The sequence below is a fragment of the Rhamphochromis longiceps genome, linkage group LG17, assembly GCF_057381845.1.
Source record: "Rhamphochromis longiceps isolate RC_006_pf linkage group LG17, R_longiceps_female_GT1.1, whole genome shotgun sequence".
In the NCBI taxonomy this organism is placed as follows: Eukaryota; Metazoa; Chordata; class Actinopteri; order Cichliformes; family Cichlidae; genus Rhamphochromis; species Rhamphochromis longiceps.
In genome coordinates, this window is record NC_140573.1 from 33,384,595 (window position 1) to 33,409,162 (window position 24,568).

At 39.2% G+C, this 24,568-nt stretch overlaps 3 protein-coding genes across 3 annotated transcripts; all 3 read right to left on the reverse strand.

Annotated features, from left to right (window-relative positions):
- Positions 1 to 5,455: 5,455 nt before the first annotated feature.
- ube2nb (ubiquitin-conjugating enzyme E2Nb) lies at positions 5,456 to 10,747 on the reverse strand. The gene is made up of 4 exons (XM_085386772.1): positions 10,591 to 10,747; positions 8,629 to 8,875; positions 7,021 to 7,161; positions 5,456 to 5,892 (listed from the first exon to the last, which is right to left on the reverse strand). The coding sequence occupies exons 1-4, from the start codon at positions 10,618 to 10,620 to the stop codon at positions 5,849 to 5,851; spliced, it is 462 nt and encodes a 153-aa protein (XP_085242898.1). The 5' UTR covers positions 10,621 to 10,747; the 3' UTR covers positions 5,456 to 5,848.
- A 3,442-nt stretch (positions 10,748 to 14,189) lies between these two features.
- On the reverse strand, positions 14,190 to 17,446 carry mrpl42 (mitochondrial ribosomal protein L42). The gene is made up of 5 exons (XM_085386773.1): positions 17,299 to 17,446; positions 16,798 to 16,861; positions 15,413 to 15,497; positions 15,053 to 15,213; positions 14,190 to 14,300 (listed from the first exon to the last, which is right to left on the reverse strand). The coding sequence occupies exons 1-5, from the start codon at positions 17,375 to 17,377 to the stop codon at positions 14,255 to 14,257; spliced, it is 435 nt and encodes a 144-aa protein (XP_085242899.1). The 5' UTR covers positions 17,378 to 17,446; the 3' UTR covers positions 14,190 to 14,254.
- Positions 17,447 to 18,064: 618 nt separating this feature from the next.
- On the reverse strand, positions 18,065 to 24,095 carry pwp1 (PWP1 homolog, endonuclein). The gene is made up of 15 exons (XM_085386771.1): positions 23,897 to 24,095; positions 23,699 to 23,757; positions 23,453 to 23,610; positions 23,281 to 23,366; positions 23,052 to 23,148; positions 22,814 to 22,924; positions 22,576 to 22,706; positions 21,452 to 21,522; positions 20,847 to 20,943; positions 20,680 to 20,741; positions 20,478 to 20,589; positions 19,471 to 19,561; positions 19,004 to 19,125; positions 18,806 to 18,911; positions 18,065 to 18,660 (listed from the first exon to the last, which is right to left on the reverse strand). Exons 1-15 carry the CDS (start codon positions 23,960 to 23,962, stop codon positions 18,566 to 18,568), a joined length of 1,464 nt encoding a protein of 487 aa, XP_085242897.1. The 5' UTR covers positions 23,963 to 24,095; the 3' UTR covers positions 18,065 to 18,565.
- Positions 24,096 to 24,568: the final 473 nt, after the last annotated feature.

The following is a 24,568-nucleotide window of genomic DNA, read 5'->3' on the forward strand; positions in this document are numbered from 1 at the left end:
CCTCCACAGTCAGATCTGGGATTTGGGAAGTGGTGGATCAGGGTATCCTAATTATGGCTGTGCAGCTGACAAATATGCAATCACGTCAATATGGATCAAAGTCCACCACCTTTTTGAATCGATGCCATTAAGAATTCTGCCAATTCTGAAAGCAAAAGTTGTAACCAAAACAGTGTAGATATACAAGTCTACTAACTGTGGGAGAGATAATACTGACTTTTAAAGAACATATGCATTTATAACTAGGTGGTCTCGTGTTTGTAAATGTCTAATCTGAATATCTTGTTCATGTGTGATATAAAGTAGCATTGTGTCATGTCATTACTTTGGACCCACTTATGCTACATTATTCAGAACAGCCCACCCTGTCCTGAAAATGAAAACCTGCTAACATGCCCAGCTGAAACGTGGGTTGATGTAAAAATGAAAAGAACCCACGAAGCTACTTCAGGTTCAAAAGGTTAAGGATTTATAAAACCCAATTATTCAAAAGTGGTTTTAAAAAAAGTGCCAAGTCCTAATTTGTATTCACAACAAGCTCCTCTAATCACTGCGTTCATTAATATTCCACTGCAGCTGTCTTGTATAACATCTCCTTTACCTAAAGCTCCTGGTTGGTTTTTGGGTACCTGCAGTGGCCAAAAGGAGGGATTCCCTTTTGGGTAGCTGACGTTTGTTTTTCACGCATGGAGGGTAACAAGAACAGTTATATAACTTCAGGATGGTTCAGGTTAGATGACTCTGACTGCAGTCTCCCTATACTTCATTTGCAGTGGGATAGAGAGGAGGCGTGGGGAATTGGGAAACAGAGGAGGGAAGATGTAGGATGAAATGGGGAAAAAAAGGAAAAGGGAAGGAAGAGGAGGGGAAAAGATAGGGGGCGGTGAAGAGGATAGGGAGAATAAAAGTGGAGAATGAGAGAAAGTTGGAGAATAAGAAGAAGAAAAGTATAAAGGAGACAACGTAAAGGGAGAGAAGGGAAAACTTGAGGACAGGAAAGGGCAAAGAAAAAACAGGAAGGAATGCAGAAGGAGGATGAAATGCAAGTATTTACACAGTGTGGAAATATGATGAAGAAATGGAAAAGTAAACAGAAAAAGTAAAAGAGTGAGTGATTTCAAAGAAGACCAGCAAACTCACCACTTAGAAAACTGAACCATATCCTCCGAGTACTGACCGACACGGGGTTTGCGTTTCAAGTTAGTGGTGATTCCGATTACAAGCAACAGTCAAAACAGGATGTCTGCCATCACCTGTTGGTTCAACATCACCAGCATGTGACCGGAATGTTTTCACCTGCAGTCAGCAATCCCTGTGAGACATGATCCGGTGTGTCACAGGAGCAGAGCTATGTTTCGGATTTTGGCTCCATGTCCTCTAAAGCAGCAATCACTGTAGATGTAACTCAGTATTGTCACGTGCTTATATCTGTACACTGTACTTAGTGCCAGAATAATGGCCTTTTGTAGTATAGTTGTACAAACAATTGTAGCTCCAAAGTGCAAAACAACAAAACCAAAAACCAAACAAAAAACAGAAAACATGACATTTTGCACAACACAATATTAAAATACCCAACAAACATGTTTGCTGGGCTAATTTTCCCTCCCATAACAACAATTATTTGCGGCTTGGTTGGTCTTGGACTAAAAATGAACACCATTATCTGAAGCCAAGAGCCCGCTGAAGTTTATGCTGCACTGATGTTTCAAATATTTTATCCATACATTATACTCACTACTAATTATGAGGTATCTGTGTGATGCACCTCCAGAATTTACAGATGCATCTTGCTAAGCAGACATGCTAGCATTGGCAGCTAACATAGCTTTACATTGACATCCCCAAAATGGCTATGTTCGTCTTTAATAAACTCACCAGCCACTTCATTAGGTACACACATTTACCTGTTCATTAACTCAAATATTTAATGAGCCAGTCACATGGTAGAAACTCCATGGCATGTAGAAATGGTCAAGACAGCCTGGTGAAGATCAAACTGAGGACTAGAATGTGGAAAAAGTGACTTTGAATGCAGTAAGGCTGTCGCTGCCAGACTGGCTTGAATGAATTTCATATTTTACTGCAAATCTTCCTGGGTTTTATCCACAAGATCATCTCTCTGGTTTACAGAAAATGATTTAAAAATAGAAAGGATCCATGAGTCAAATAATCACTACAAATCACACCAATATATTTAAAAATCTCATAATTAGTAAAGTCTTTCAATATGCCCTATAAAGCTAGCTACAACAAACCATAAAATCTGGTTCAAGTAATACAAGGTCATATGTGAGGTGATGATTAACCATGTCTCAGAGTAGTAAACCGGAGAAGGACCCAGATTCTTAAAATCATAATCAACCAAAATTATATATATATTTATAAGAACATGTAATGCTTTTGATGCCGGCATGTTTGAACTCATATGTAAACGTGAGGAATGTGACAAGTTATAATGATTAAGACTTTGAAATCTGACTCCGAGCAGAGATTTTCTGAGGATGACCGCTGCAACAACAAACCCTTCCCTTTCCAGAGACAAATGCCTCTGTAACTGGTTAATGTTTTGCAGAAGCTACAGATAGCAAGAGGGGATCGTTTACTGCACATTCATTCAGAGAATGGCTACATACCCGCCTGAATGACTCACAGTTGTCATATAAACTAAGCCATGGAGTCATAAAACATTGTGAAACATTTTTCCCAGGTGATGAAACATGAGGCCTTCAAGACAGGTGACTCCTGCAGATAGTTAAGAGAAAATACTGAATGCATTCCATCAGGTATTCAGATGTTTAAAATACCTGTTAAGATGTGACCAAACTGAAAAGAACACAAATCTTGAGGAAGAAGTCTCAGGCTCCAGGTACCTTTGCTTGTAGCGCCATCTGGTGACAATGGTGATAATATATGGCTGGCTAATACACTCACAATAAATGATAATAATAAATTTAAAAGATTTTCTAAGCTTTATAAGATGCAATAACCTTTGGATTATGTATACAAACTCTATGCCCACCTATTTATCACAAATCAACCAATCACATGGCAGTAATTCAGTTAATTTGGACATGACATAACTGCTAAAAAATGCACATCAGAATGAGGAAGAAAGGTCATGTGTCCTGGTGTGAGAATTTCAGAAACCAGTTGTCTTAAACTTGGACGTTGCTCACAGGGTTTCTGACTCAGTATTTTTGGGTGTGCCCACAGCAAAAAGGTTTTGTGGATGTGCATACTTCTCCGCCCCGAGTTATGAGTAAAGAGTTCACTTTGTGTGACTCAGCATGGTTAAATCTGTGGTTGTCTCCCTCTGCTGGACATGAATGGTCCTACTGCTTGCAAAAAATACGAAATGTCTTAAGGATGGAGTATTTAATACGCTGTTCAAAAATTAGCACTCTGTCATCAGAGTATACCTCAAACTTAAAGGGCGTCCAGTTATGAAGCAAAAACCAGTGTGAATCAGTTTCACCTACTGTGGTCCAAAGGAAAGTGACAACATGTGCAGTGGAGAGGCAAGAAAAGCCAGCTAAGGGAAAGGAGATTGTTTTATAGGTGTTGGCCACAGATCATTGCTTTCCCTTTATTCTAATGAATTTTTCTCTAGTTTTGTTTTTTCTCAGTGTGCTTGTCAGATGCCATCCGTGTGTGTTGTCACAAGGTTTGCTGTGTCTCCCGGCAGCAGACACCAGCAGCAGGGCTGGTAAAAAAGTTCCCACACGTGGGACTAATAAAGGTTATCTTATCTTAACATGAAAGAAACTCATAAGCCTTGAGCTCGTTTTGTGTTTTTTTAGGGTGTAGAATAAATCTTAGCTGTAAGCTTTCAGCTCTGGAAACATCCATCCATCCACACATTAAACAAAGACTCCTCTTACTTACTCAACTCAGTTTATTACCAGAGTGTTTGAAGAGCCATGTATGCAAATGCACTGAAATTACTGACAGAACTTTTTTTTTTTTTTAATTCATCACATGGGGAGTTGATTATTCACTTTGAGCTCAGTATGTTGATCAATATATTTCAAAAATCCAGTGACTGTTTTTTTTCCTTTAGATTACCATCAAGTCCCTCAGGGAAACAATAAATTAACCAGGTTTTAAGCCGTGCTCCGTCTTCCAGGCTTCCGCAAATATAGCAGTTAGAGTTAATATTTCTGGACACCATCAAATCTAAGCAAAGCCTGTGATAATCCAAGAAAAAAAAAAATGAAAAGCTACAAACAGGTTTCGGTCAGTCCTCTCTCAGATAAGCCACAATGAAGCAACATGAAGGGTACAGGCAATGTAGCAGTGAGCCTTTAACGTTATTTGATCTCTTTTAAAAGGAAAGTTTCTATATTTTCTGAAGTGTTCATCAAATTGAATCACACCCTGTGGGATTATCGTACAGTGTGCGTGACATCCATTCTCTTTAGCCAATCAAAAATCCTTTTGAAGTTGAACACGTTTTATTTGTAACACCGCTCTTCCTGCTTCCACAGTGACCAAATTTACCCACGGGAACTGATTAAATGTAAAAGCAGAAAACTCTGAAAACAACCTTGTAATCAATGGCAAGAACTGCAACTTCCCCCTTAAAGAAAACACCCCCTTCACCTCTGGCGTCTAGTTTGAACCGTCCTGTTATCAGCTTGGTTATGATACATGAAGTGACACTGAAAATAAAATCGAAAACAGGCAACAGATACAGCATGGACAGATAGTTAAAAATGAACATAAAACCAACAAGTTAACTTCCTACACTTAAAAAGCTGACGTCATTTTCAACACACGCTACTCTGCTATGATATTTACAGTTTCTTTCAACACTGACCATCATCTGCCTCCCTTAATGTGTTGGGAATGACTTTTTAAGGCTGTGGAAGTACTCCGCCCACCCTCCCCAAACTAAACAGGGTCTGAAAACTGAGAAGGAAAAAATGAATAAAAGAAAGATTGAATCAAGTTTCTGAGACTTGCTGAAGCTTTCGGACAACAGGCTTACAACCAACCAGCAGCACTTGTATTACTGCAGGAATCCCCATTCAATGGATTCTAATCAGAACATTTGTATCATCTTTTCTACACACCTGACTCCAATGGTAAGGTGTGAATGAATACACAAAACCTGCAGGATACTAGGCACTGACTAAATTCTTTAAAACATGAGCTGTGGCTGTGAAGGAATATGTATTCCCCATTAGCAAACCTGGCACTTACATTAGGGGCAGCTTGTATAAAAGTTTGAGGAAGCATTTCCTGTGTGAAATCCTTCCGATTCACCCCTGCTGTGCATTTAAACTGCTGTTTTTGCTTTCCCCCCCTTCCAATTGTTTTGGGTCCCCCCCCTCTAAATTAGTTTTGGGAACCTACATTATTAATAGTTTGTGTCATTTACTATTTCTACCGGTGCAGTGCTGAATTAACACATAAAGACATACAGATGTGTTGACAAATAATGCATGTGTTAAAAGAACGACAGCTTTAATGCATGTACACTTTGCAAACGTACCAGTATGTGCCTGGTTAAAGACAACACATTGTATTGTGAGTTTTAAGACTGTAATGGGGAGGGTCTCATTCTCTGTCCATGCATTTAAATAGCAACACAGGGGAAAGAAAACAAACAATCAAACAAAAAAAAAAAAAAAAAAAGAAAAGAAAAGAAAGAAAAAAAGGCTAACACACATTTAACACGTCTTAACATATGTCACCCAGAGGTCTGCTGCTCATGTCATTTCTTTCAGATAGATTTGGACTTATAATATTTTTTTTCCTCTTTTTTTGTGTCCGTTAAATTCAAATGACAGAATAGGAGTATATTTTGTGGATCACATTCAGACGCCTCGATTCTCTTCTTCTATACTTCACTGTTGCCTGCGTAGAGCCTGGTCCATGTTCGGGCTGAGGAGGAAACAAAACAAGAGGGTTTTGTTTGGTATGAGGGCCATCGGCTGAGTAAATAACAGTAAATAAGTAGAGTGCTGCAAGGTCCCAGAACAGGCAGCAAAAGCACCTGAGAGGTCACAGGACTTCCAAATACAAAATTTTAATATTTAGGCTTTTCATTTCTGTGTTGCTTGTTTTTGATGCTTTACATACTTTAAACTTTATTATGTTTAGAGTTTGGATTGTAGATAGAGGAAAACAAGAACATCATGTTGAGCCATGCGAAGCTGATTTCACACAAATAACTATTGATATCCTAAAACAAAACCAAAAAAGGCTTCTGATCTCATTATGTGTTTCTGCTTTTACAGTCAAACCACAAGCAGAATATTTAAATGATGTATTGGTTTGGTTAGTCACAAAGATTTCCATGGAAACTGGCAGAGAAACCCTGTTTTTACAGCCCATCTCAGACTGCCTTTAACAACACGTAAGAATTTGTTTCATGATTGACTGCTGCGCATACACGCATGCATTTTATTATCTCCCTTATTTAGCGGGTTTCAACTGATACCATCAAGTGAGTCACGACCGAGGAATTTCATTGTCATTGTACACTCAGAAGTGGCATATCAGCCGAGACAAACCAATCAACTTCTTTTACTAGACTCTCCAACAAGATCATTAGGTGCAGACCTCCATGAGCATCAACTTATTTTCTTAAGCTGATAAAATATATGCTTCACAAAATGTTGGGAGAATAACAAATATATGCAGCTCTCACGTGCGTCATCTGCCAAGCAAACTTGAGAACTGTTACTATCACCTGGCTTTATTTACAGTAGGTCAGCGAGCTGACCCCTCCCACAAAGTCACCAACAGGTTTGTTGTTTTGTTTTCTGGTTGCTATTCTTCTCCTCCCAGGAAATGAACCATAAAGAAAACCATCATCTCAGCTTTGGCTAATTTGCAGCTATTTGTAAAGTGGCTGACAGTTAAGGTCAAGACCTGAGCTGTTGTTTGTTACCATCTGTCACAGCACTTCTCACACTGAAACCTGTGACCACCTGTGGCAGCAGAAATACAGTTTAACAAAGCCCATCCCGAGTGATCTAATAGAAAAAAAATAAATCTTCTCCTCACCTGTCTCAATGGCTTGGCTTTCATTTTTCTTCCACTGCTCTGCAACATCATTTGCCAGTGGATCATCTGGATTGGGAGCACTTAATAATGCCTGGATAGATAGCAACACTGTACGGATCTGCAGGGCTGGAGACCACTTGTCTGTGGGAAGATCAGGAAAAAGAGGAACAGGCTGGTGGGTTTAATGGGAAAAGAAACAAATCTGATGGTAAACCTATTGTCAACAACTTGCTAGTGGCAGAAAAGGAAAGCAGTCAATATCAGGGCTCAGCTGATCAGAAAGGCAAGGTAAAGAAAAAAAAAAAACATGAGGGAGTAGCAGTCCTTTAGTGCTGATCAGTTTGCTAAACAATCTCTTCTATTTTCCACATTCCCTTCTAAACATATATGCAAACACAGCTGCATGCTTTCCTGATACATTTTATATACCAATTTGCTTTCCATTACCACATAATATCAAGATAATAAAAATTAAATCCATGATTCTATCATTGTATAATAATGCTTATGTGCTCAAATAAATTATAAATACATTTGTTTGCTCAACAGAAAATGCAGAGACTTTGGGATTGTCATAATCTACGCTGCATATGATCGTTAAAATAATCGAAAGAAATCAGTGAACACAAGGCACGAGAGAACTGAAACAGACTCGATTCTGCAGCAGAAATCAGTGCACGGGCTCAGGAACAACCACTGAACAAAGTTTGTCTCTGCACTCATAAAATAAAGAGAAAACTCAGCTGCTTAAAGAAAAAGAATTTAGAAGCAAGCTGTCGAATGGCAGCTTTCTTCCTGTGGACCTGAATTGTGAAATTTTATTGCATTTTTTAAATCAAATACACCTCTAAAGAGGAAACACCTCGCTTGTCATCAGAAAAGCTGATGCAAAACAATGAGCCTTAAAAAAAAAATCTGATATTGTCTTTGCTACAATTTCACTTAAATAAAATAGTTTAATCATAATGAAATCATCACATAAAATATGGCTGTACAGTGTTCCAATCTAATGTTATCTATCCCATCCCCCAAATCTTGATCTAGAACACATGTCATGAATTAATCTTCCTTTTTCTTACAAATACAATTTAAAAACTCATATTTTGACGTTAACAATAAATCAGTTCAGTATAACATGAAAATGGTTCGTATTATTTCCACGCCCTACTGAAAGTAATCACCTAACTTCATTCTTCTTTCAGACGATGAGTTCTTTATATAAAATTGAAGGTATACTTTTCTCTACAACAGGCTTTAACATGTCGGATGTTCACTGCCTGCTCATTGCAAAAACAGAACAATGCCAATGCAAGTAAGTGTTTTCCTAAAGCATTATTATTATCTCTCTTATTCAGTGGGTTTCCACACATTTGTACTTGGAATTGCAAGTAAATGAACTTGTGACTGCTATAAAGGCATAAAAGCCATAAGCTTTAACTGTTTGATGCTCCTCACTTTTACAAAGCAATAAGAAAAAAGCTGCAATCAAGTCCTGCAGAATGCTGTCAGTGTTGTTTCACACCAACATCAACCAGAAAAAGAAAACAGGATGTAAATATTTTTTTTAAAAAATTCATGTCGATTATTTTTATCTCACGGTTTTCTTACCTTTCAAAATGTCTAAACATATTCTTCCCAGTTTGTCAACATTGGGGTGATAGATTTTGGTCATGAATCGCACTTTGGGAGCTGCCATGGGATACTCTTCTGGAAGAAATAGTTCAAGTTTAAATGTGCCTCCTTCAAAGGGAGAATCTTGAGGCCCTGCAATGAACACATGGAAGTAGCGTGCATTCCCTTCATCAGGCGTAGCAGTGATCCCTGGAACAGGCTCTGCCATCAACCGCTGCGTTTCCTGAGCAAGGTCATAGTGAGAAACACAGTTGTTGACATTTTGAATTTAAAAAGGAAGAAAAAGTGTTGCATGAAGAACTGTAGGAGGGTGTCAACAACAGACTTTTAAGTGCATAATGGTTCATAATACACAATTTCACCCCGCTTAGTCACACAGATACTTTCCACTTTACCCTATATATAGACAAGAAAACATTTCCACAAGTTATTTAAAATGGAAACTAAAGGCAGTCAAGTGTCCGTGCAGTGCCTCGCACTGACAAATAATTCAGTGGCTCCACTTTATTTTAATCTAAAAAAATTTTTGAAATTCAACCAATCATTTCACAATACCTAAAACAAGCCTTCTCTCTCCATTGCCTCCTTTATTTCTTGTAGTCTTTTTTCCCCTTCCTCACATTGTACTTCTGTTCGTGCTTTAGAGAAGTGGTTCTTATCTTTAATATGGAAATATTTTTGTGGCAGAGTACAAACATTTTTTTAAGCAAAAAATACAGTTGCAATAAAGAGTATGTGAGCCAAAAACTGTGGTTTCAGACTGCTCTAAACAAAACTGCAGTTCAAACCTTCCGTTTATGAGGGGCAGCCAATCAGAATCACATTAGCTTAAAGGGAGCTCTTCAAATAGCTTTTCTTGCTAAAACTATGAGACATCAACAAACAAATTAGCCAATAAATAATCGCTGTTTAAAGAAGCAACCAGTTATCAGATTGACTGCAGATTTTTTTTTGCCTGTCAATCTGAATAAATTTGTCCAGATTACTTTTAGAAACTGTTTCAGTGCAAGGATTGTTCCACTTTACTGGGTGTATTAACTGCTAAAGAGTTTTACCGCAATGAACACTGTGCGAAAATGAACAAGGAGGAAGTAGACTATCTATTTAAGATTTCTGCATTCGCTTGAGCAGGTGCACCAAAACATCTGCAATAAACAGGAAGGAAACTGATTCACTCTTAGAATTAGAAAAAACAAAAACGTTTCTTTGTTGTGAATGTAAAGCAAAATGCCACAGGTTTATAAACAGAAGCTGATTCCGGTTTTTCCACTTTGCCTACTGTCGTGTTACTGGTTGTGAAAACCTGTTAAACCTGAGGAAGAGCTGCTAGACGTAGCGGAAAAGGCTGATCGCGCCCACTGCCGGGCCTGGCCCAGCGAAGCTGCGGTGAGGCTAAGGGAGGAGACCGCAGCCCTTAAGGCCTTGCATTTCTGTTTTAGTTCCATATATTTTAATACAAAAACTAAACAAAAGGTGACATGCTCGCGTAGTTGGGCTCGAACATATGTTTCGTGAGCACAAGGGCAGCGCTTCACATCAGCATCAGACATGTGTACTAATCGGCAACGCTAAAACTGCTAGCCTAGCTCACTTAGCAAATCCATTCATAGGGCGACTGGGACAAATTTCTACAATCAGTCGAGTCATACTGAAAATGTAAGAAAGCAATAACTTTAACATTGCAAATTAAGCGAGTTAAGAACTCCTCACGTATAAAAAATTCAACCACCGTCACAGCAGAATTCACTAAACGGAAGTGGCAAACAAAACACAGACAAGCGAACTAGCTCGACAGGAGCTAAATGTGCTAGCCTTGCTAACGCCAGGCTACACGCGAGATGACTGCACGTCTATGTCCATATTGGCACTGAATAACCGCTATAAAATACATTCAACGGCTCATTATGATATATACATATTGTCCGATGACAGGAGTACCTTTACAATCCTACGAGGCAGACCGGCCATCTTGTGTTAGCTATTATATTTTTAGCCGTTGACTCGCCTTCTCTTCAGGTTGAATTGACTGAGCTGCTGGGGCGGGGACAGATAACTCACGCTTCCGGTGGCTTCAGATGACGTAGACAAGTATGCTGATGTCTAAAGACTTCCATGTAAAATATAAATGCTGCAATACTAAATAAATGAACAAATAAAACATATTATGAATCTGAAACTTTAGTTAAATGTTTTCAAAGGGTTCTGAATATATATATCTTTTTAATGCTGCTATTACTATTTTAAGAAGACAAAATAAAAGGGCCATTCTACAATTGCAGGAAAATTTCTGTCACACCCCAGAATTTGAAAACAGTCTATGCACAAAATACTAAAACTTTAATTTGTTGTGTAAATCACAGCTGCTCTTGTTAAATAAGTGGTTCACACATATGGTTTAAAATACATAACAGCCTTGGAGAATTCCCCAAATCCCAATTTGTCCCAACGTCTTAACAGCCAAACTGGTTGTCAAGTATAAGATTTTTTTAAAGTTATGAATCAGCTTTCTTTATTTTATGAATGCATGTATCTTGTAATTGTTGAACGACATAACAAAGAAAAAGTGACATATCAAGTCACATGCACACATCACGGGTAGACCAAAGGGCAGTCCACTTTATTATCTTTTCTGACTGCATTGCGTGTATTACCTTAACTAATGCAACCCTATTGCCATATTACCAAAGGAAGCTAAATGAATTTCAAAGATTTCTTCCTTTATTTGTATAACGACATTCATCTTTGACTTTCACAGTCCATTTCACTCCACAGCTTACATCTTTTTATGAGAAAACATTAATGCTAGCACAGATTTGCAACCTTGTTACTTATACTTGTTTCCACGCAAACTGCCATACAGTGGGGCAAAAAAGTATTTAGTCAGCCACCGATTGTGCAAGTTCCCCCACCTAAAATGATGACAGAGGTCAGTAATTTGCACCAGAGGTACACTTCAACTGTGAGAGACAGAATGTGAAAAAAAAAAAAAAAAAATCCATGAATCCACATGGTAGGATTTGTAAAGAATTTATTCGTAAATTAGGGTGGAAAATAAGTATTTGGTCAATAACAAAAATACAACTCAATACTTTGTAACATAACCTTTGTTGGCAATAACAGAGGTCAAACGTTTACTATAGGTCTTTACCAGGTTTGCACACACAGTAGCTGGTATTTTGGCCCATTCCTCCATGCAGATCTTCTCGAGAGCAGTGATGTTTTGGGGCTGTCGCTGAGCAACACGGACTTTCAACTCCCGCCACAGATTTTCTATGGGGGTTGAGGTCTGGAGACTGGCTAGGCCACTCCAGGACTTTCAAATGCTTCTTACGGAGCCACTCCTTTGTTGCCCGGGCGGTGTGTTTTGGATCATTGTCATGTTGGAAGTCCCAGCCTCGTTTCATCTTCAAAGTTCTCACTGATGGAAGGAGGTTTTGGCTCAAAATCTCACGATACATGGCCCCATTCATTCTGTCCTTAACACGGATCAGTCGTCCTGTCCCCTTGGCAGAAAAACAGCCCCATAGCATGATGTTTCCACCCCCATGCTTCACAGTAGGTATGGTGTTCTTGGGATGCAACTCAGTATTCTTCTTCCTCCAAACACGACGAGTTGAGTTTATACCAAAAAGTTCTACTTTGGTTTCATCTGACCACATGACATTCTCCCAATCCTCTGCTGTATCATCCATGTGCTCTCTGGCAAACTTCAGACGGGCCTGGACATGCACTGGCTTCAGCAGCGGAACACGTCTGGCACTGCGGGATTTGATTCCCTGCCGTTGTAGTGTGTTACTGATGGTGACCTTTGTTACTTTGGTCCCAGCTCTCTGCAGGTCATTCACCAGGTCCCCCCGTGTGGTTCTGGGATCTTTGCTCACTGTTCTCATGATCATTTTGACCCCACGGGATGAGATCTTGCGTGGAGCCCCAGATCGCGGGAGATTATCAGTGGTCTTGTATGTCTTCCATTTTCTGATGATTGCTCCCACAGTTGATTTTTTTCACACCAAGCTGCTTGCCTATTGTAGATTCACTCTTCCCAGTCTGGTGCAGGTCTACAATACTTTTCCTGGTGTCCTTCGAAAGCTCTTTGGTCTTGGCCATGGCGGAGTTTGGAGTCTGACTGTTTGAGGCTGTGGACAGGTGTCTTTTATACAGATGATGAGTTCAAACAGGTGCCATTCATACAGGTAACGAGTGGGGGACAGAAAAGCTTCTTACAGAAGACATTACAGGTCTGTGAGAGCCAGAGATTTTCCTTGTTTGAGGTGACCAAATACTTATTTTCCACCCTAATTTACGAATAAATTCTTTACAAATCCTACCATGTGAATTCATGGATTTTTTTTTCACATTCTGTCTCTCACAGTTGAAGTGTACCTCTGGTGCAAATTACTGACCTCTGTCATCATTTTAAGTGGGGGAACTTGCACAATCGGTGGCTGACTAAATACTTTTTTGCCCCACTGTAGAGTTCATCTACCAACTGGAAGATAGATGGTTTGATTCTCAGCTCCTCTAGTCTGCGTGTCAAAGAATTTTAGGCACTAAATCCTGAGTTGCCTTGATGCATCTTTTGGAATCTAAGTGTGTGGACAGCAGGCTAAAGAAAGGTGGAGAATTCAGCTCTGTGGAGTGGGCTTCTGCTATGTTACACTCAACAAGATTGCAAAACCAAGATGTTGTTAAAAAAGCCTTAAAATCAATATAGACATTTTTCACCCTGGTCACTATCTGTTTGACCTGTTGCCCAACAGACTGAAGAACGTTTTTTATCCAAGTGACACATCATAGCCACAGATCTACCAAATGTGGATCAGATGTGAGGTGCATTATGACATTTGCGTTAAAACTGACACACTCATCACTTGCCACAACCCGCTTCAAGCGGGTGACATTCAGACCACAGTTCACCCACAAAATACATCCTAAAGAGAATGAACTTTTCCCCTCTTCTTCTGCTGCTGTGTTGTACAGGTAGTTGTGCTTTGAAAGTGATTCACTTTCCCCACACACGTTGTCCTTTATGCTAACAGTTAGGTAGCAGAAGTAGTGTCTCTTTAACGGGTTCCTATATTTTTCAGCATAGCTGTTCAGCGTACCTCTTTAATGAGAACTAAATGTCTGCTGAGCACAAATATAGTAAATTTAATTTTCATTCATTATGTTTACGTTGCTACAACACTCTTTGGTTGCTAGGCAACACGTTGACATCATAAATCGTTATTCATAATTAAAGTTTCAGGGATATGAACTAGATGCTACCATCATGAAATGAAAATGATACGACACCTTTATAAAAGGTGTTTACATGTGCATAAAGGAGGTTGGTAGGTGGCTGCTAGCCAACATAATGACATCACAATATCTGATATGGATCTATACACCTGCACACCTGGAAACTCTGAAGACACACGTGTGACTTGCCAGGCTACTTGAGAACCCCTGCTTTATATCATCAGTCTAAAGAAAATTCTACTTCAACTGTGAAGTCCAGTGTAGTGGCTGCATAAAAAAAAATAGTAACTACTAACTTATTATTTAACAGTTTATTTAACATTATAGTGACAACAGAAGGATATCATTTGCTGTTTGGTAGCTATCTGTCCTTCAGTGGGTCCTTATTTATGCGTCGCCTTCGATACCTGTGAACAAAAAAAACAGAGGACGATCAATACAGAACAACAAGTACAGAGGCATTTTTAAAGAGAGAGCACATTTTATTTCAGCTCTTTTACAGTTTCACAATCATCCAATGAATAAAAACAACAGAAGGAGCGACAGAGTCTCCTCATCAAAGTTGGCAACTCATCTAAATCTGCTGTGCTAACACTGTTAAATCAGCAAACCAGACGAAACAAGGTTGAGTAACCCACTTTCAAGGGAAATTTCTTCAATATGTTATTTCTGACCTCCAGCTTGCCAGTAAATATGGTGATGAAAAGCTTAAGACCACTTGAAAAATTACAAACAAACATGGTTGGATAGTAACAAGGTTCCAGGTAGAGCTTCCACATGCAACAAGAAGAAATGACAGTGAGACAAAACCTTTTTTTGAGCATGCAAAAAAACAAAAGACCTGTAATCACCCCAAAACAGAAAACCCAAACTCAGTAATAAGTAGCTCCACCGTTATTGCTGATCACTTCAAACATTTTTCAAGTGGTCTTAAACTTTGATCGGGACTGTGCAATACCAATAATACCTGTAACATAGATATATCCAGATAAACAATTTTCTATACATAATTCATCTTGTTGATCCAAATGTAAACTTTGGAGGAATAAATCAACAATAAATTACTAAAGGGAGACCAGATGAAGAACATAGGGGCAAATCTCCCACCAACCTTTTCATCACAGACCTTTGCCTATGTGTGTGTTACTTGTGTACTTACTGTCCAATTGGATAAAAGCGGTGTTTTGTAGTGAAGAACATCTTGCTCAGCTCTTCTATTGTGGGGCCGTTGTCCTTGAGCACCTCCTTGCTGAGGTGGGCCTTTAAAACCTGGTCGTGTGTCTCGACCTGGTTGGCCATTGGGTCTGGTCTTTCTATAGGCTGCAAAGATTAATTTCCCGTTTTGTAAATACACGGTGTTTTATTGCAATCCTGAAGCTTTTTCACTTGTTGTGCACAGAACAGTTACATCATTTCTAATGGCTGTAAGTCTGATACTTCAAGTTTATTTGTTATAAAATAATAACAGGTCTAAAACTATATCCAGAATACTTCTGAAACCTGCACAGTAGTGCCTTACCTGGGTAAGCTCATAGGGAATGTCCACAGTGGGATGGTAGCACACTATGGTTTTTCCATCTGAGGTCACACCAATATCCACATTACTAAAGCCAAAAATTTGAAAGATTAGTATCTATGTCAAACTTAAGTAGTTGTCACATTTTTTTTTAAAACTTCATTAATTATTCCAACAACACAACTACAAAAATGTTACATATTTCTGCAGCTACAGTGCTTTGCAAAAGTCTTGAAGTAACAAATTCTTTATATTTTGCTAGTTAAATGGGAAATATGTAAACCATTGTTAAGTTTATACAATTCTAATGGGCTTGAAAGTCATTATTTTGTATGAACACCTTTATTCTTCAACACAGCCTGAACTCACTTAGGCAGCTTTCTTGTAATTTCTTTAAATATTCTTCAGGAATAGTTCTCCAGGCTTCTTGAAGGAAATTCAAAGCTCTTCTTTGGATATTCGCTGCATTTCTTTCACTAGCCATTAAAATGATCCCACACTGCTTCAATAATGTTGAGGTCTGGGCTCTGGGGAGGCCAATCATGACTGATGGTGTTCCATTGTGTGTTTTGCCATACTTTTTCTGCATTGGCAGTGTGTTTGGGATCATTGTCATGCTGAAAAGTCAAGCCGTTGTCTATCAGACTCCTTCCTGACAGTATTATGTGGTAAGCCAAAACATTATGATGCTTTTCTGAGTTTGTTTGTTCTATTTTGAGAAGATCTCCAACACCCCCAAACAACGACAGACCCTCCACAGTGGCTGTTGTACTTCTCTCCTGACCTCCTCTGCACATATTGATGATGATTTGAACCAAAGATTTAAAATTTAATTCATCATTCCATAAAACCTGATGCCACAAATCTTCAGTCCAGTTTTTTTGTAATTTGGCATACTTCAGCCTTTTCTCTTCCTTAAGAATGAACTAAACTTCCACTGAAACCATTTCTGATGAGGCACTGGTGAACAGTAGATGGATCGACCGAGGCATGCTGTGTCAAGTCTTTGCTGGATTTTTTCTCCACTTGTTCAGTTTCCTTCGATCTTTTAAGGATACACTTCATCCCTTGAGTTGGTTGTCTTTATAAGGAATTTATGTTTCCTTATGTCATGCATAAGAAAGGGAGTGAATTTACTGTGAAAAAGGCACCAATGACCAAAGAAAAACTTTCAAAGTTCTTCAGAAAGAAGGAGAACTACTAATTGAGGCCTCTTTAAAAATGACAACACATTACATCTGGCTGCTTGGAGTCAAAATTTAAAGTAATGAAATAAATTGTTGCTCAAGACTTTTGGACAATACAACACGCAATGCTAATTCTAATCCACAAGATAAGCTAACTACTTTCGTCTTTGTTCATCTCATCTTAATTTGACAAATACAAACCATTCAGGTCCATCAAGAGAAGTAGTACCAACACTGGACTTCTGGCGAGCTGGGACCAAACAAGCTGCAGCAGGAAAACAAACACAACCAACACAGATGTAACACAAGTCCAGACAACTAATGACACAAATGGACACGGTTCAACTTCTTAGCTATAAATGAAACTCTGAAAGCTTAGAGACCATAACACAAGGATGGAGGCAGCAGCAGGAACTACTAAACACAGATACTAGACATGATGCTGCTACTGTGCCCAACATGTGGTACGTTTACAGTCACTAGGAAACGTGTAAACTTGTAATATATTAAATTATTCGTAGCGAGTTTTTTTTTTTTTTTGTTTGTTTGTACAGACACACTGTGCTTTGGACAGTGAAGTCAGACTCGCCACCTAAACTGTCAAGGTTAGCCTGTTAGCTTTCACCGCTGCCATCGCTGTTAATCATTAAATCTGTAAACTCACATGACCGCCAACGATGACAAATAAAGCATAAAACTTACTTTGTACACACGATAACCGAGTGCGACCGGAGAGTCGCGTTAGGAGACTGTTTAGTCTGCACAAACGACCCGACGCCATGCTTCATTATTTTGTATGTGCAACACTGTAATATTTCCGTCTCTGCTTTCTGAGTCGGCTTCAATAGTTCCGCTGCTACACCCATCTCCTTCAATATTTCTACTCTGGCTTTATTTGTAACTCCTGCACTTAACATGCACTTAACATCTAACATGTTTGAATTATTTCAAAATCTCCAAAATGAACTGAACTTCATGCTGTTACATAAAATATTTTTAAATATCTTAGAAATGTTTTGTTTAAAATAAAATACAATTGAACCCTGGGATCCCCACAAATACTCTCAGTTCAAATTCCCAGTGCGCACATGCATCATGTAGTACTTGTGATACCTTTATTTTCTATGTTTTTCTTTAATATCATTTAAAAACATTGATTGCTCATAGTCTGTTACTACTCAGCCCTGCTGGTGACTAACAGTAAACGGAAACATTTATGAATTCTTACGTTTCACACTTTACATTATAGGTGGTTATTTTTCCATATATTCTTAGTATTAGGTCCAGTTTTAAATGCACTTCATTTTAGCACAAAACCCAAAAGAAAGTCTTTTACTTTTTTTTTTTTTTAAGATTACAGGCTAATAATGTACAGTACAACCACAAATATTTAAACACCGCACATCCATACACATCCATCTAGTGGTTCATAAGTGGTTTGAAAACCAAAGAACAAAATCAACACAAATCTAATGAACTGTGTTTATTTTTTGAATATATGAAAGTTGGATGAGTCCATTAATTATTTATTTTTACACTTGAGCCAAATCAAATAACTGTACAGACTTTCCCCCCAAAATTTTTATCTATTAGCAGAAAAGGGTATAAAACCACTGTTCAGATCAGTGTGCATGGCTTTCTTGAGAAAGTAATCTAAGCAGCATATACATTGGTAATGTACATTAAAAAAAAACTGCCTTGATTTTAAATTTCACCCAGTCATTCAAAAATCCAAAGAAGTCCACTTATATTAATATAAGAGCAACTGTTCCTCGACTTTCCTGAACAAGTCTTTAAATGTTCTTGTCAGCGGCCTCATATGTGGCTGAACTGAGCTCTTTGGTTCCTTTGAGCCTGGTTTTCAAAGGTTGGCCAGCCTCTCAGTGGAGCTTCCACAAAGAAACCTCAAGCATGGCAGCTTGATGCGTTTCCACATTAGCTCAGTTTATCCATTTTAACCAGACTGTCACTAGGAGACCTCCATGTCAGATGTGGCTGCAGTGCTGGATGCCTGTGATCCCGTACTTGCCACCAAGCGTTCTCGACTGCCAAAGACCTCGGCCACTAAAAGCAGTCACAACAACATTATAGCATCATTAACTGAAACAGCATCAAAAATAAATGTTTGCCACTTTAGATAACCACAGAACAAGTCGTGCAGTTGCTTTTGGAACTAATTTCACATGATTTACAAATGATTTAACTTTACCTGCTGCAACATCACTTATATCCCAAACTCGCAGACCTTCCTTCTGTCCCCCAAAGGCATAGATGAAGGGCAGGTCGGGGCAACATGACCCGCAAAACAGCACACCCTGATCACAGGTTACAAAGTCAGGTTAAACATCTTTTAACAACCACTTTTTATACACATGGAAAAATAATCCACAACACACCACAAACTTACCATTTTCATATCCCGCGAGTGCACCAGGTTGGGTTTGTTGCCTAAAATGTCCCATATCTTAACATGTTTGTCAGCTGAAGAGGTGACCATGCATCCTTTAATCTGGCTGCTGAGGGCCAACCCTGCAGGAATTCAAAGGGGGTTAGGCGTGGTTTCTATAGCACAGTCATTACTGTATCTTTTCAAGAACACAAGGAAAGGAAGGCTCCACTTGGTTGGGCTAAATCACAGAGCCTCAGTGTTACCCAACTGTCTTCATGATTTCCTCCAGAAAGGAAGTGGTTTTGAGATGATGATGGAAAAAAGCCAACCACGAGTTTTCCCACATTTCTCTGGTATGTATGAATAATGTCAAGGAATGCTTTCATATGTTCCCAAATGACTCATTTCCAAGAAAAAAAAAGCCTCTTACAAAAGAAAAGCTTCTCTAGAGTTTAAACTGAAAAAGGGACTGAACACACACACACCTGACACTTCTTCATCGTGTGCCCTCAGTGTGAACACCGGTTTATCTGAGCGTGCATCGAGGCAGTAGACAAAACCATCCTCTGTACTCGCCTGAAAAATAAGAAAAAAAAAAAAAAAAAAAAACCCACACGTAAAGCACACAGCTTATGAAGAACTGACAAAATCAACAGAATGAGATACGCAAAGTCATTTGCACAATGACCACACACCAGCTGGAGTCACAGCTGCTCAGCCGGGTTTTAAAAGGAATGTGATTTAATGCGGTTAAGCTTTGATGCTTTTGTATAATTTTGTTTTTCATCCTCTGATGAAAAATCAAAAAACTGAGCAGAAAAAAAAATCTGTAATTTATTGTCTGGTGAAAACAATGCGACTGAAACAAAAGTGGTTTCCCTAGCATAAACCACATCTCTACATGTGATTATGCTGGTCGAGCTCTGAAAATGACCTGGACGTCAGCCAAAAACATCAATGTGAAGCACCAGTGCTGGGAGAAGGCGTAACAGATGGGTCATTCTGTGTCAGCTGAACAAATGCTTCCCAAGCCTGATCACCTTACATTTCCCTGAAAAATTCCAAGGGAGTGACACACTTCTTAATAGGGAAAATGCCAAATTTATCTCTCTACTGAAGAGATAAATTGACATAACATGTTATGTTATGTTATGTCATAGCATAGCAATATTCCAAGTCAGCACCTTTTCAGGCCCAGGCAAAAGCTTCACCTTTGATGTGAGAGTCATTGTTACAGTTAAAAACAATTTGTATGTAAAGAAATTTTAAATAAACTGTCTTACAAACAGTGGCGATGACACTTTGCATATTCAGACATGCCCCCCAAAATTAAACAAATGACATTTAATATGAGCACTGGCACTTTTATGAGAGCTGAGAATAGCACTTGTTTCTTAGAAAACTTGGGATGCTCTGTAAATTGAAATGCATTTTACTGTGTTCTGCACAGCTTGTCTACTAAAGAATCCTGGAGGATGTTTTAAGGACTCACCAGGAAATTGCAGGGTGAAAAGTGGTTCCAGACCAAACGTTCCACTTGGCCACTGAACCTCCACGTCCGATAGCTGCTGTCTGGACTCCGACAATCATAAAGTACAGCTGTCCTGTAAAGAGAACATGTTAAGCCTCCAAACTTTTGTCAATCCAAAATTTTCCTATAAAATCTGGTGGTGAGGAGAACAAATGACACGAACTTGTCGTAAGATCCCGATAGCAAAGTCTGGGCTTCAAACGGGTGGAATGTTAACGTCTGGACCTGAAAGACAAACATGTTTGTTACCCAGCAGCTTAATGCTGTAATTTCTGGGAATGCAACACTCAATATAAACTGTGAATTGTATTTTTATTTCTCATTGAATACCTTATCAGTGTGTCTGCGCAGGGTTCTGGCTGGCTTGCCTTGAGACATATCCCACAAGATAACAGTTTCATCTGCAGAACCGCTAGCCAACACGTTCCTAAGAAAGAGGGGACTGTGTTTCAGGAAAGACCCACTGATGTACAGATACGTACAGTTATACCACATGCATCTAATATAAACAAAGTATATGCACATCTCTCAGCCTCAAGTAAAGGAATTCAAGTATCTCTGGGACTTGTTTACAAGTGGAAGGAAGAGTGGATCGTGTGATTGAAAGATGAACTGATGCAGCATGTTTAAGTCTGTTGTGGTGAAGAGAGACCAAACTGGGAAGGCAAAGCTGTCAGCTTACTGGTTGACTTGCTTTCCTACCTTCACCTATGATAAGAAGCAGGGGGTAGAGACTGAAATAATAAAAGCTCAGATACAAGCTGAGGAAATGAGCTTCATTTACAGGAAATCTGGGCTCTCCATTAGAAATGGGTCCATTTTCCGAGAGTAAACGGAGGCCTGTTCATCTCCGTTTAGACTCCTTGCACCGCAACCCACATGAGAATAGGTGGTAGAAAATGGATGAATGCATATTAATGTAATCTGATACTGACCTGGCCAGCTGGTTCCAGGATAAATCCAGCACTGCATCTGTGTGCCCCTCAACAGGTTCTGCTGCTGCCCCCTGTTATTTTTAGAAGAACAGACAGAAACCGTTAATTACCAACTCAGTCTCAACCTATATTAAACCCTTCAGAGTTTACTAAATGGACTGGTACTAATATAGTGCTTTCTACTAGAGCTGGGTATCTATTTGATTTCTATAACTGAATCGATTCAATTCAATTTTGACTCAAACAGTCAGAAATATTATAATTATGATCATTTATCAGTACATATTCATATTTTTTATATGTACAAAAACAAATCTGTCACTTGTGAGACTTCATTAGAGGTGCCAGCATCACAGCAGATGCCTTTGTGTCAAAGTAACTGAGGATAAAACACAGAAAAACATGAAGATTTTCCTGTCCTGACTTTTTATAGCAGATAACCGCCTTAAAAATATTCTGCAGTAGATCAAAAACTGAAGAAAACCACAAATCAACATATGAATATTATCTGATACTGCTAAAGTGAAGCAGAGCAAGGTTACAGCGGCCGACAGCACTGTACACAACGGTAGACTGGTGCGTAATGAGCAAATGAATAATGCAGAAAATGGAGACTTTTGACGGTAAACTGGTCTCTGAGTACACTGAGAGAGAGGGCTGTGCAGGAAGTGTGATTTTTATCTTGGTGGAAGCAAAACAGTGAAAGTAAGAGGGAATTCATGACAATGTTTTTCAAACGTGAAGCGTAGTTTTGATCTTCTTTTGTTGCTGGTTCAGTAAATTTTGGTCAGAGAGTGACGAAACCTGCAGCTTTCAAATCTGTAAGACGTCAGCTTTCACCTGATGTCGTGTCTATGTACGTGCTGTCAGGTGAACGAGGGGATCCGCACCCATTGTTTACATCTTTTTACCTGCTCTCATTTCCTTATTTAGTTGTTTGGCAGTTGTTGAAATAGTTTTGTGAGTTTTAACCTGAGATTCTGATATTTCTGGTAAAATACATTTACATTTAAAAATCAATTCAGGATTTAATGAAAGCGATAGAAATTCACACACTCTCACTCTGATGGGCATCTGAGGGTTCAATTTCTTGCTGAGAATAAAACCACTAATTAGGTTTTTACCTTTTTGCTCTTCTTTTTCTTCTTGGAGGCTTTTTTGCTCCCCAGAGAGAATGCCGGCTCTAAACAGTCCACCACATCCAGATCCCACACGTCTATCTGAGGGGTCATGTTGCCCACAGCTGCATAGTTAGCTGCAGGGTAACACACACACAAACAGGAGACAGTGCTTGCTAAAAGGTCCTATACAACGAAACAAGAGACTTTATCTAAATTGCATTTATCATTGATGTTTTCTTACATGTTCCTTCTGCAGGATTTGGGTCAAAATTTAGCCACTCCACACACAGTGGATAGGCTGGCAGGAGAATATCGTGATGAACATAAAGGGAGTCCTCCTCTGAGTTGTAAACTGCAAAGTAACACATTTAGCTTATTTTAAGCCACAGCAGCAGTATCCAATGAACAAAACTTCCTTCTATTTGCTGAAGACAATCCTCTGTTATCTGTCCACTGGGTCAGTAAATGAAGGCATTTACCAAAGATTTCCAAATTGCAGCAATCCTTCTCTGCTTTGCCTGCCAGGATCAGGTTGTCAGTGGGTTTGATTTGAAAGTCCTCGCGCTCATACTGGTCCTAGGAAGGAAGTTATCCAAAATAATTAACACAAATTTCTTGCACTGGAAAACAAATGAGGGGTTTTAAAGTTTATAGCAGCTCCTCAGGCACAACACAGAATGCATGCACTTATTTTTGGAGGCCACTCACTGTGTCTTTGATGGTGATGTAAGGATCCTCCTCATTAGAGCTGAACACTGTGAGTCCAGCCAGGCTGTCACCAAGATTAGCCGTCACTAAAACAGAGGCAGAGCACCAGAAGATATGGGATGAAGCGGCAAATCTACTCAAATAACCAAAGAGCACCTTGCCCCTTCCTCACCTGCGTCTTCTTCATCATATTTATCCAGGCCATACTCTGCTAGCTCATCCCCCTCCTCCTTTCCTTCTTCACTCTCATCCTGTGGCACTTCAGCAGTATCACTCTCTTCAACAGGTACACCCTCAGCATCTTCTTCTTCGTCCTCAGCTGCCAGTTCCCTGGGGGCATTCAAAGAAGTAAACAAAAAGTACATGACAGCAGGCACAGTGTGATGGGATACACGGGAGCAGTGAGCCTTTAACATACCCCAATTCTTCTTTCGCTTCAGTGATGATTCGCTGGAGCTCCTCCTGGCTCAACTCAACCTAGAGTTAAATTTTAAAAGTGGCTTTATTATTTTAAAATATATGTGCCATTTGCTCGAGGTTCAATACGTGTAAAAGTTTGGGCACTGCCATGTTGACAGATTAGCCGCCGGTCGGCTAACATGCTAATGTTACTTACTTTATCCGGGGTTTCCTTGGCAACGCCTCGTTTTACCCACCCGATACAAGTAATCTGGGAGCTCATTGCGGACAAACTGTGCGGTTTATGTACTCAAAACTTTATAAACTACACACTAAAAGACTATTTAACCTCAGACACGCACACTGGGGGCGTACATGTGAGTTTCACTGGGTCCTGCGACGCGTCTTGATGGCGTTGGAGGAGCGTTGAAAAATCTGCCTGATCAAAAATGTAGCAGAGAAACTTGACTTCTGAATTGAGATTTCTAAGAGGAATCCCTCAAAAGCAGAATGTCAAAGTAAGCCCACTTTGAAGAAGTTTAATTATACATGTAACGCCTGAGATTTATATAACAAAAATTGTGTAATTTCAACAGTATGTTTGTTTTACTATTTGTTGAAGAAATTCTGCTGTAGTACACGAAAGAAATCTGTCAGCACGACTTAAATAGCAAGAAATAAATAAGCTGTAAATAAGAGTTCTCTTAAAAACCCCCACAAAAACTCTGGACCCATTGCTAACACAATTTCCATAGCAGGTAGTGAAAAAGGGAACTTTTGTCATTTGTTTATCAGTTACTTACTTTGGTGTAATACCAATGGCCACGTGGGAGCTATTTATCAGTAGGGAAAACTGTGAAAAAGTAGTAAAAATTCTTAACATTTTCCA